A 12588-nucleotide genomic window follows, 5' to 3' on the forward strand; every position below is an offset into this window, starting at 1 on the left:
AAAAAAAAGAGAGAGAGAAAAGAAAGATAAAGTAAGTGATAAATATTTAGAATAGAATGTTAGATAATAGATAATTAGATGTGAGGGTTTTGAAGGGGTGGGGAGTGGGAGGTTGGGGGAGCTAGGTGGTGGGTATTATAGAGGGCACGCATTGCATGGAGCACTGGGTGTGGTGTAAAAACAATGAATTCTGTTATGCTGAAAAGAAATTAAAAAAATAGATAATTAGATAATGGATAACTGGATACTTATAAAAATAAATTATTTTTATTAAAAATAAAACAATAAAATAGATAATTACATAATATTTTAAATAATTCTAAATAATAGAATATTTACAACAGCCATTATAATATAAAATATTGACATTTGAAATTGATAAAATTTTTGGCTAAAATATATCTCTTGAGACCTTATCTTAAACCTCAAATATCATTAATAAAGGGAATTAGGTGAGTCCTGAAGGCATAAGCTATCTTGGTTTCCATAGGACATTTGACATATCTTGGCATCATTATTGACAAGTTGGAAAAACTATCTTTGGAGCATTAGTGACAAGAGTTTATGTCAAAGGATGGTACCCAAGGAATGCTAAACAGATTTGTTAGCATGAAGACTATGGTCCCTGGTAGCTTACAAATAGATTTTTTTCTTCATTCCATCCTACATAATATTCTTATCCTAAATAATGTTCTTAAATGTGATTTACCTAAAGTTTGGACTAGATAAAGTAACTTGTTATCTCGGGATTCTATGATTATATTTAGTTGGAACTACTGAAAGTAAAAATTAATTGGAATAATTTTGCTGTTCACAAATGCTGACCTGGGGCTGGTATTGAAGAATAGTGATGTTATTATAACATAAAAAGCACAGTCTAGACCAAAACTACTGGAAGAATGGTCTGCAGACTATTCAGCGTAAATATAAGAGTTCAGAGCAAACATTTAGAAGTTTTGTTAAGTTTTGTTAACAAATTTGACTTTCCCACAACATCCAAACACATCATTGTATTTCTAGTAATTTATTTTTATTGTATTTTTTAAAAAATACTGATCAACAATAGAAAAAAAAAATACCAGTCAACAGGGTGCATGGGTGGCTCAGTGGGTTAAGCCTCTGCCTTCGGCTCAGGTCATGATCTCAGGGTCCTGGGATCGAGCCCCCACATTGGGCTCTCTGCTCAACGGGGAGCCTGCTTTCCCCTCTCTCTGCCTACTTGTGATCTCTGTCTGTCAAATAAATAAATAAAATCTTAAAAAAAAAAAAAACATTCAACAATGGAATGGAAACTTGAAACTCTCACACACCAAAACTAGCCCCTTTCCCATGAGCAGTCTGAGAAGCGCTGTTCTAGACAACCCTCATAGTCAAATGATCAGCCCTAGAATGATCAGCAATAATCTGAACTTCGTAGATGGTTAACAGAGTGCATAATGAACTATTTTGCTGGGCGTTTTTTTCTTTATGTAATGGTCAAGAGGAGTAACAGTTGGCTTCCTCACACTACGTTCTTTGCTTTGCAGAAAAATTTCTCTAAGAATTATTTTTGTAAGGGGTGACTACAATCTAGCTAAGGAAAAAATTGTTCTTAGGCAGTATCCAGGATTTTTAGTTAAAAGTATAAAATTGTTTTAGTTGGCTTGTTAGGGATTACCAGAAAGATTTGTTTAACTCTTGGATATATTAATCTAACCATGTTGTCTTTTTATTTGTGTTATTTCTTAAGTAATCTCATTCAGCACTCTAGAATAACCTATCTTTTTTGGCTTTTTCAGGTTGAACCAGAGCTACTTAGAAAGCCATTAACAAGTGCAGTCAATGTTAACCTTTATTTATATAGTAACAGATGTCGAGGACTGGATCTGATACTGATAACATGTTCAGAATTAGAACTTTGCTTGAATTGCAGTCACAAAGGGGAAAACATCACTCATTTGGATAAGCAGAAAACTCCATTTATTGAATTACTATACAATTAAACTATAAAATGCTATTTGTTTTTGTTAAAGATAGAAATGGAGCATTTCATTTATTCAGTTTTTTACCAGACCCTGGCTAGGGATTGGGATATAGTGGATAGTAATATTTTGTGCCTTTGTGGAGCTTACTTTATTGGGAAAGACAGATGTTAAGCATTTAATTGTCACAAAAGAGAAAGCAGGAAAGTATTGAGTTGTGTAGGAGAGAATACATACAAGGAGGACTTAACTTAGGCTAGACCATCAGGAACAGATAGAGATGAGAGAAAATATATCTAGTAAATAAATAGGAGAAAATGTTAGCCTCCTTTGTGGTATAAAAACTCCTAATTAGAACACTGAAATGCCATTTTTGTATGAAATTAAAATTAGTTTTTTTCTGTGAAATTAGTATTTGGGAATAAGTACTAGCATTTTAAATTTGTACAACACTCTTAGAAAGCAAGTTGTTGCTTTTTAGGGTGATTTAGGGTGATTCATTCCATTAGGCATCTGCCTTAGGCTCAGGTCTTGATCCCAGGGTCCTGCGATCGAGCCCCGCATCAGGCTCCTTGCTCCATGGGGAGTCTGCTTCTCCCTCTGCCCTCTGCTGCTCCCCCTGCTCATGCTCTTTCTCTCTCTCTCTCTGTCAAATAAATATATAAATAAAAATCTTTTAATAAAAGGGCAATTTGTTACTGTTTAACATAGTTCTACTTCTAGGAATTTATTTAAGGGAGTAATATGAAACATGGAATGTTGTGTGCATAAAGATATTTGTTATAGAAATTATTGTAATTGGGCAAAGTAGAAGCTGTCTATCCAAAAAATAGGGAGTGGCTAAATGATGGAAGATTTCTGGGTCGAATATTTTTTACTTATCTAAAAATAACGAATAAGCAGCAACATGGAAAAATGAATGATGGACTATTAAGTGGAATAAAAGCAAATTTTCTTGTGATTAAAACTTTATAAAATGATAAAAACCCCTTTACCTATGTAAAATGATATATGTTCTTTTTTTCCTTAAGAAAAAATATGTGTCGAACCGTTAATGATGTGGGATTTTTATTGAGCCATTCCCCTACCTTCTTACTACTAGAATTATCTACATTATATCTGGTCTTATAAGACCCTCCTAAAATACAGATTTGACCATGTCATTCCCTTGCTTACAACTCTCCCACCAAACACACATACATTCACTATCAGGTAGATTTAAAATTATCTTAATATTTAAGACCTGTTACACCCTTTTTTCTAAGCTCCTATCTTGTCTGCATCCCTACAAACTTTAAGTCTCTATCTTTGCTTATACCATTTTCTCTGTCTAGAATGTCCTTCCTTTCCCATTCTCTACCAGATATGTCTATTCCTCCTTCAACGCCACACTCAAATGTCATACTTTCTTGAGGTCTCTCATTCTCATCCCTTTTCTTTTCTTTTTTTTTTTTTTAAAGATTTTATTTACTTATTTGACAGAGAGAGAGATCACAAGTAGGCAGAGAGGCAGGCAGAGAGAGAGGAGGAAGCAGGCTCCCTGCGGAGCAGAGAGCCCGATGCGGGGCTCGATCCCAGGACCCTGAGATCATGACCTGAGCCGAAGGCAGCGGCTTAATCCACTGAGCCACCCAGGCGCCCCTCTCATCCCTTTTCTTATAAATTAATTTCTTTTGTCTACTATTTAAGTCTTCCCAGTAGAGTCCTTATAACATATTATAACAGATAAATATTTTTTCAATGCAGAAACTACATAAAACTCCAGTGATTTTCTGGCACATAAAAGTAAGTAAATAGAAATTGGCTAATTGTTAATGCTTTTAATTTGTTACAGGGACATTTATGCAATGAGCCTCTGGATATGTACAATTATTTACACAGCCAAGGGATTGGTGTTTCACTTGCTCAGTTCTATATCTCATGGGCTGAAGAATATGAAGCTAGAGAAAACTTTAAGAAGGCAGATAAGATATTTCAGGAAGGAATTCAACAGAAGGCAGAACCACTGGAACGACTACAGTCACAGCACCGGTAAACTTCTCTGCAGCTTGTCTTTACTCTTTAAAACTAATAGATATAAATCATTGGTTTTGCATCTGAATAAAATGTTCTCCATAAATTGGCAAGTTTCCTAGTTTATTATCTAATTTTTTAAAAGACCAATTTATATTTAACATATAGTAAAATCTACTCTTTGTTGTACAATTCTGTAAGTTTTCACAAATGAATAGAGACCTGTAACCATTACCATGATCAAGTTCCATCATGCCCTAGAATTTCCTTATACTCTCTGCCTTTGTAGTTTAACACATACTCTCATTCCCAAACCCTGGCAACCACCGATCCTATTCTCCAGCCCTATAGTTTTGCCTTTTCCATAATATCACATAAATGGCATCATTCACTATAGCTTTTTGAATCTGACTGCTTCCATTTAGCATAATGCATTTTGGTTGTTAAATTGATTCTGCTTTAAAGATGGATATTCTGAATTCAAGTCTTTTGTCAGGTATGTGACTTGTAAATCTTCTCCCAGTTTCACTATGGTCTATTTGTTCTATTAATAGTGTGTTTATAGAACAAAATTTTTTAATTTCACAGAAGTCTAACTTACTTTTGTATGGATCATGAGAACTCTGTGTAGTGAAAGGTTGCCAACAGTTTCTCCTATGTTTCATCTTGAAATTTCAAGAAAAAAAAAATTTGAGTAGAGTTGATACACAACATTGCATTAGTTTCAGGTGTATAGTATAGGGATTGGACAAGTTGATAAATTATGCTGTGCTCATCACAATTGTAGTTCCCAGCTGTCACCATACAAAACCCTTACAGTATCACTGACTTTATTTCTTATGCTATTATTCTTATGCTTTTATTCCCATGACTTATTCATTCCATAACTGGAAGTCTGTGTCTTGTTCTCTTTTTTTTTTTTTTTTTTAAGATTTATTTATTTATTTATTTGACAGAGAGAGATTACAAGGAGGCAGAGAGGCAGCCAGAGAGAGAGAGAGGAGGAAGCAGGCTCCCCACTGAGCAGAGATCCTGATGCGGGGCTCGATCCCAGGACCCTGGGACCATGACCTGGGCCGAAGGCAGAGGCTTTAACCCACTGAGCCACCCAGGCGCCCCTTGTTCTCTTTTTCATCCTTTTGTCTAGCCCACCCACTCCTGTCCCCCTCTGGCAACTAACAGTTTGTTCTTTGTATTTATAGGTCTTATTCTGCTTTTTGTTTGTTTAAGTCTGACTTATTTCATTTAGCATAATATGCTCTAGGTACATTCATGTTGCACGTGTGTGTGTGTGTGTGTACACGCACACACATATGCGCACAATATCTTTCTTATCTGTCTATTGAGAGACACTTAGGTTGCTTCTATATCTTAGCTGTTGTAAATAATGCTGCAGTAAACATAGGTGTGCATATATCTTTTTGAATTAGTGTTTTTGGGTTTTTTTGGGTAGATAGCTAATAGTGGAATTATTGGATTATATGGTATTTCTATGTTTCTATGTTTAATTAAAAAAAGATTTATTTATTTACTTTAGAGAGAGAGATCCCACAAGTATGGGTAGGGGCAGAGGGAGAGAATCTTTAAGCAGACTCCCCACTGAGCACGGAGCTTGTTTTGGGGCTCAGTCCCATGACCCATGAGATCACGATCTGAGTTAAACCCAAGAGCTGGATGCCCAATCAACTGATCCACCCAGGTGCCCCAATCTTCAAGTCTTTATAGTTTTACTTTTATATTTAGATCTCTGATCCATTTTGAGTTAATTTTTGTAGAAAGTATTGATCAAGGTTTTGTTTTTGTTTTGTTTTGTTTTTTGCATACAAACCTCCATTTGTTCTTGTACCACTTGTTGAAAAGATTTTCTTCATTGAACTGACTTTGCAACTTTGCCAAAAATCATATTTGACATAAAAAACCGCATTTGTGTAGGTTTCTTTCTGTTATTCTGTTCTGATCTGTATATCTGTTAATTAGTGCATACCACAATATCTAGATCACTGTAGCTTTACAGTAAGTCTAGAAATCAGGTAAATAGGAGACCTCTAACTTTGTTCTTTTTAGCTCTTCTAGTTCCTTTGACTTTCTGTAAAAGTTTTAGAATTAGCTTCTGGGATTTTGATTAGTATTGTGCATAAATTTGGTATATTTCTCCATTTATTTAGATCTTTGATTTCTTTTGAGTAAGCTTTTGTAGTATTTGTCTTTTGTGGAATTGACTCATTTCATCTATGACTTTAGGAGCATAGAGTTGTTTATAGTGTTTGTTTTCCTATTAATGTCTGTATGTTATATAGATATCTCTCCTGTTTCATTCCTGATATTCATAATTTGTGTTTTCTCTTTTTTCCCCTCAGTCTAGCTAAAAGTTTATTGATTTTATTGATCTTTTTTTTTTTAAGATTTTATTTATTTATTTGATAAAGACACAGTGAGAGAGGGAACACAAGCAGAGGGAGTGGGAGAGGGAGAAGCAGGCTTCTGGCTGAGCAGGGAGCCAGGTGTGGGACTCGACCCCACAACCCTGGGATCATGACCTGAGCTGAAGGCAGACGCTTAACGACTGTGCCACTCAGGCGCCTTAATTTTATCGATCTTTTTAGAGAACCAGCTTTGGGTTTCATTGCTTTTTCTTAACTGATTTTTTCTTATTTTTATTAATTTCTGCTCTTTATTATTTTCTTCTTTTTAAATTTTTTTTTATTATTATTATTTCCTTCTTTGTATTTGCTTTAAGTTTAACTTGCTCTTTTTCTAGTTTAAGGTGATAACCTGTTTCACTAATTCTAGATCTTTCTTATCTAATATAAAAATTTCTTTCTTAACACTGCTTTAGCTATACTCCACATTTTTTTTTTAAAGATTTTATTTATTTATTTGACACACAGAGAGAGAAATCACAAGTAGTCAGAGAGGCAGGCAGAGAGCCCGATGTGGGACTTGATCCCAGGACGCTGAGATCATGACCTGAGCCGAAGGCAGAGGCTTAACCCACTGAGCCACCCATGTGCCCTATACTCCACAAATTTTGATATAATACTGTATTTTTCATTTTCATTCAGCACAAAATATTTTAATTTCACATATGTTGTTTCTTTGACTTGGGTTATTTAGAAGTGTATTAATTTAATTGGGAAATGTTTGGAGATTTTTCAGATGTCTCTCTGTTACTGATTCCTAGTTTAATTCCATTAAGGTCAGGGAACATTTGTATGGTTTCAGTTGTTTTTTTTTAATTAAGTTTTGTTTTATGGCCCAGAATATGTTCTATTGTCAGTGAATATTCTATGGACACTTGAAAAATATGTGTTTTCTGCTGTTCAGGGGTAGAATGTTTTTTAAATGTTATGTAGGCCAAGTTGATGGATAGTCTGTTCTGGTCTTCTGTTTCCTTGCTGATTTTCTGTCTACTTGTTCTATCAGTTACTGAGAGAAGAATTTTGAAGTCCCTTTTATTATGAATTTGTCTATTTTTTTCTCTTAAGTCCCATTCGTTTTGCTTTATATATTTTGAAATTCTGAAGCATACACATTTAGAATTGATCCCTCTATCATTATACAATGTCTATCTTTATCCCTGCTCATACACATTCTGAAGTCTCCTTGGTCTGGTATTAGTACAGCCACTCTGGCTTCCTTTTGTTTATATGATATATCTTTTTCCTTTCTTTTTTTTTTTTTTAACAGTTTTAGAGTTGTGTGACCACCACTATCTAATTTTAGAACATATTTAACACCCCGAAATGAACCCTGTACTCATTAGCAGTCGCTCCCCATCCCCACTCATCCACTTCCAGGCAATTGCTTATCTGCTTTCTCTCTCTAGATTTGCCCATTCTGGGCTTTGCACATAAATGAAATCCTACGTTATGTGGTCTTTGTGACTGGCTTCTTTCACTTAGCGTACTGTTTTGAAGGTTCGTCATACTATGTTCATCAATGATGAACACACACTGTCGTATACTAGTATCTCATTCCTTTCTATTGCTCAGTAATATGCCATTCAGTTACTATGCCACATTGTGTTTATCCATTCATCAATTAATGAGCAATTAGGCTGTATCCATTTTTTTGGCTATTATGAAATATTGTTGCTGCAGACATTCATGATGCAGGCTTTTGTATGGATTTTCTTTCATTTTTATCCCATATCTTCATATGTAAGGTGGGTTTCTTATACACAGTGAATAGTTGGGCCTTGTTTTTTCATCAGCTCTCATAATATCTTTTTAAATGTTGTGTTTAGAACATTTACTTTAATTATTGTGTTGGATTTAGATCTATTATTTTATTTGTTCTCTACTTGTTCTATATATTTTGTTCCTCTCTTGCCTCTTTCCTGCCTTCTTATGGATTGTCTGAATATTTTTTAATATTTCATTTTAATTTATTTTATTGGCTTTTTTTGTCTGTTACTATTTTTTTCGTGTTTGTCTAGGGTATATTATAAATATACCTGACCTTTCATGGTCTACTTAGAGTTGATATTTTACCACTTCAAGTAAGAAAATACAGAAGTTTTATAACTATATAGGTCCCTTGATCTTCCCTACTGTTTTGGATATATAGATGTATTACATCTATATATGTTGAAAGCCCCACCAGACAATGTTACAATTTTTGTTTTCAGCAGCCTTACATATTTAAAGAACTATGGAGGAAAATGGTCTTTTGTGTTTATCATTTTTGTTCTTTCTTCATTCCTGAAGTCCCAAGTTCTCCTTTGGTATAATTTCCCTGAAGAGGTTTGTTTAGCCATTCATTTAGAGTGAGCCTATGGCTAATAAACTGCCTTAGTTTTTCTTCTTCTTCTTCTTCCTTTTTTTTTTTTTTTTTTTTAAGATTTTATGTATTTGACAGAGAGAGAGATCACAAGTAGGCAGAGAGAGAGGAAGGGAAGCAGGCTCCCTGCTGAACAGAGAGCCTGATGTGGGGCTTGATCCCAGGAATGACCTGAGCCAAAAGCAGAGGCTTACCCCACTGAGCCACCCTGGCGCCCCCTTAGTTTTTTTTCATCTGAGAATGTCTTCATTTCATACTCATTCCTAAAGGATATTTTCGCTGGATGTAGAATTCTGGGTCAACAGTTCTATTTTCTTTGTTTTTGTTTTTTTTTTTTAAATATTAAATTTTATTTCTTTGAGAGAGAGAGCATGAGTGGTGGGGAGGGGCAGAGGGAGAGGGAGAAGCGGACTCCCCAATGAGCAGGGAGCCTGACACAGGGCTCGATCCCAGGAGCCTGGGATCATGACCTGAGCTGAAGGCAGCTGCTTAACCGTCGGAGCCATCCAGGTGCCCCTCAACAGTTCTTTTCTTTCAGTACTTTAAAGATGTTGTACTGTTTTCTGGACTCTGTGATTTCTGATGAGAATGGTTCCTTCTCTATATGTAATATGTTGATTTTCTCTGGGTGCATTTAAGATTTTTTTTTTTTTTTTTTTTTTTTAGATTTTATTTATTTGACAGAGAGAGAGTGCACAAGCAGGGTGGAGGGGTAAAGGGAGAAGCAGACTCCCCGCTGAGCAGAGAGCCCTACATGGGACTGGATCCCAGAACCCTGGAATCATGACCTGAGATGAAGTAGACACTTAACCGACTGAGCTACCCAGGCACCCCTAAGATTTTTTTCTTTAGCATTATTATTCAGAAGTTTGATTATGATATGTCTCTGTGTGATTACCTTTGCATTGAATCCATTTGGGGTTTACTGAGCTTTTTGAATTTGTAAATGTGTGCCTTTCCCAAAATTTGATAAGTTTTCAGCCATTATTTATTTCTGCACTTATGTCTTTTTCTGAGACTTCATTTACACATATGTTAGACTTTTTGATATTATTCCATAGGTCCTTGAAGCTCTTTTTTATTGTTTTGTTTTTGTTTTTATTTTTTTAATTTACTTTTTTAAAAAAAAGATATTTTTTTTATTTATTTGTCAGAGCACAACCAGGGGAGCAGCAGGCAGAAGCAGAGGGAGAAACAATCTCCCTGCTGAGCAAGGAGCCCAACATGGGGCTTGATCCTGAGACTCTGGGATCATGACCTGAGCAGAAGGCAGATGCTTAACCAACTGAGCCATGCAGGCACTGCCCTTGCTTTTGTTTTTACTTTTTTAACCTTTCTTTTTCCTGTTCTTCAGAGTGGCTAATTTTTGTTGATTTTTCCTTAGGTTCATTTACTTCTTCCTTAGCCATCTCCATTCTGATATTGAGTTCTTCCAGTAATTTTTTATTTCAGATAATGTGTCTTTCAGGTCTAAATTTTCTATTTGATTCTTTTTTATAGTTTTTGTGTCTCTGCTGAGAACTTCTGTCTCTCTATTCATTTTAGAGATCTTTGCCTTTATTTCTTGGAGTGTCGTTATAATAGCTGCTTTTAAATTTCTGTCTGGAAATTCCCAACACCTAGGTCATCTTGATTTTGATATGTGTTGATTGCCTTTTGCTTTGAGAATTGATCACATTTTCCTGGCTCTTTGTCTGTCAAGTAATTTTGGATTATACCCTGGACATTTATCCCGTTACTATGTTATTAGATTGAGTCCTATTGGTTAATATTCTCTGGGGAATCTGATCTTTTTGTCTTAGCGGGCAACCAACCTTCAGATATCATAAGTTCTTTTTCATGTGAGTGGTGGTTCCATTGGCAGTTCAATTTTCAAGACCTTTGGGTCTCTCCCATGTGTAGGCTGCTCAGTGGTTAGTCTAGGACTTAGCCAATGGTTATATCATAGTTCAGTTCTCAAAGCCTTTTCTGTGCTGCTTTGGGTCCGCCTTCTGTATGCATAGCTCAGGAGTGAGTCCAGGGCTTGTGCCAGTTCATGCAGAGAATTAGGAGATCCCCTGCTTCAGCTCATCCTCTCCAGTATCTTTCCCACATTCGTTGGCCCTCAGAGTCCCCTTTTCCCAGTACTCTGGCCAGAAAAATGAGGTTTTAGCTTCCCGCACCATTGTTGCAACGATTTAAAACCACAATAGAAAAGAGAAGAAGAAAAAAAAAAACAGGAAACAACCCTGTGTGGGTTGTTTCTTCAAGTTTGACTCCTCTCTACAGTCCACTTGCTTTTGTTTACTTTTCAGAGGCCTCAGTTGCTTTTTTTGTATTTTGTTTAGAATTTTTAATTCTACCCAGTGAGAGAGAGGCTATCACAGGCTTACTCCTTGGCCATCATTTGCAGTTTATTCTGCTTTTTTACCCTTTTGATAATATGTAAAACTTCAGCAGCAGCACAGGAAATTTAATCTTCAAACTTCTGCGAGCTTTGCTAAAGTGAAATGACATGTGGAATACAACTTCATTTCATATGGGTTGGGGAAAAATGGTATGGGGGTGAGCAATGCGCCTAAAGAGAACAGGAGACATAGACACTGATAAAATAGATGTGACAAGACGTTAACAGTTGCTGAATCTAGGTGAAGAGTATATGGATGCTCATTTACTCTTCCAACTTATTTTGTAAGTTTAAAAAGTTGGTGGGAACTCTGACCTTAATAAATTCTTTAACCTTAGTCATCCCGATCTGATCCTGAGATCAGCCTAATGGTGCTCTTCAGAGTATGCCAATTGGTTGAGCCTTGGACATTTAAAGGGGAAGTTAAATCATCCTATTCCAAACTTTCTCTGACTTCAAGGTAGTTTTCTTTATTCCTGAGAGAATAAACACTTTCTTTGGGCTATTTCTCTATATTTCTTCTCCCTTGTTTTAATAAATCAGAAATTTTGATTCCGATGAGTAGTGTTTATCTCTCCCAAAAGTTAATTGTCCATTCTCTTAGACAATTCCAAGCTCGAGTGTCTCGGCAAACTGTGTTGGCCCTTGAGAAAGAAGAGGAGGAGGAAGTTTTTGGATCTTCTGTACCACAACGAAGCACACTGGCAGAACTAAAAAGCAAAGGGAAAAGGACAGCAAGAGCTCCAATCAGCCGTGTAGGAGGTGCTCTTAAGGGTAAGTTTGTTAAGTGTTATTATGGGAAACTCTTAGTCGCGGGCGGTAGGCAAATTATGTAAAGAGATAATGTATAAATATATATGTGGACACTGTCCTAGTTTTCTGAATACTAGGTAGCAAAAAGAAGGAAGTCTTCAGAGAGCTGAGATTACAGTATGCAGTAAAAGCAAAACATGTCAGCAATTTTGTGTCTTAATTAAGAAAAAAATAACATATAGGGAGCATCAAGAGTTTCTGAGTTTGTGTTGTTCGTTGAAAGAAGATATGGGATAATACAGCCAGTATTGTCAAAGTGGTCTTCAGCTTTTTGGGACCAGAAATTGGACTCTCTTTATATGCCTAAAGAGGATCACTGATAAGCCTTTTTTTTTTTCTTAAATTCATTATGTTTAGGGAAGTTTTAGATTCACAGCAAAATTGAGTAGAAAGTACAGAGAGCAATAAGCTTTTACTAACTACATTTATAGCAGTTAGATGGGTAGACCAAAATTTAAAAAAAATCTTTTATTCCTTTTATGGTATTGACTTACCAGTATTCAAAATATTACTTACAAATCCTAGAATTAGGGTATAAGGAGTACATAGACCTGAAGAATATTTTATCCAGATCATAATGATGCTTGATTGTAATAAGGAGCCCCACAACAGAGAACCCCCCTAATGAATGCA

At 35.7% G+C, this 12588-nt stretch overlaps 1 protein-coding gene across 1 annotated transcript in view; it reads left to right on the plus strand.

Annotated features, from left to right (window-relative positions):
* Window positions 1-12588, plus strand: part of BUB1B (BUB1 mitotic checkpoint serine/threonine kinase B) — a 49643-nt gene that overhangs the window by 10667 nt on the left and 26388 nt on the right. The window contains exons 5-6 of the mRNA XM_046009574.1: window positions 3796-3992; window positions 11747-11916. Coding sequence (XP_045865530.1) covers window positions 3796-3992; window positions 11747-11916 — 367 coding nt within the window. The remainder of the gene's footprint in view (window positions 1-3795; window positions 3993-11746; window positions 11917-12588) is intronic.

The sequence above is a fragment of the Meles meles genome, chromosome 6 (genome assembly GCF_922984935.1).
Source record: "Meles meles chromosome 6, mMelMel3.1 paternal haplotype, whole genome shotgun sequence".
Lineage (NCBI taxonomy): Eukaryota > Metazoa > Chordata > Mammalia > Carnivora > Mustelidae > Meles > Meles meles.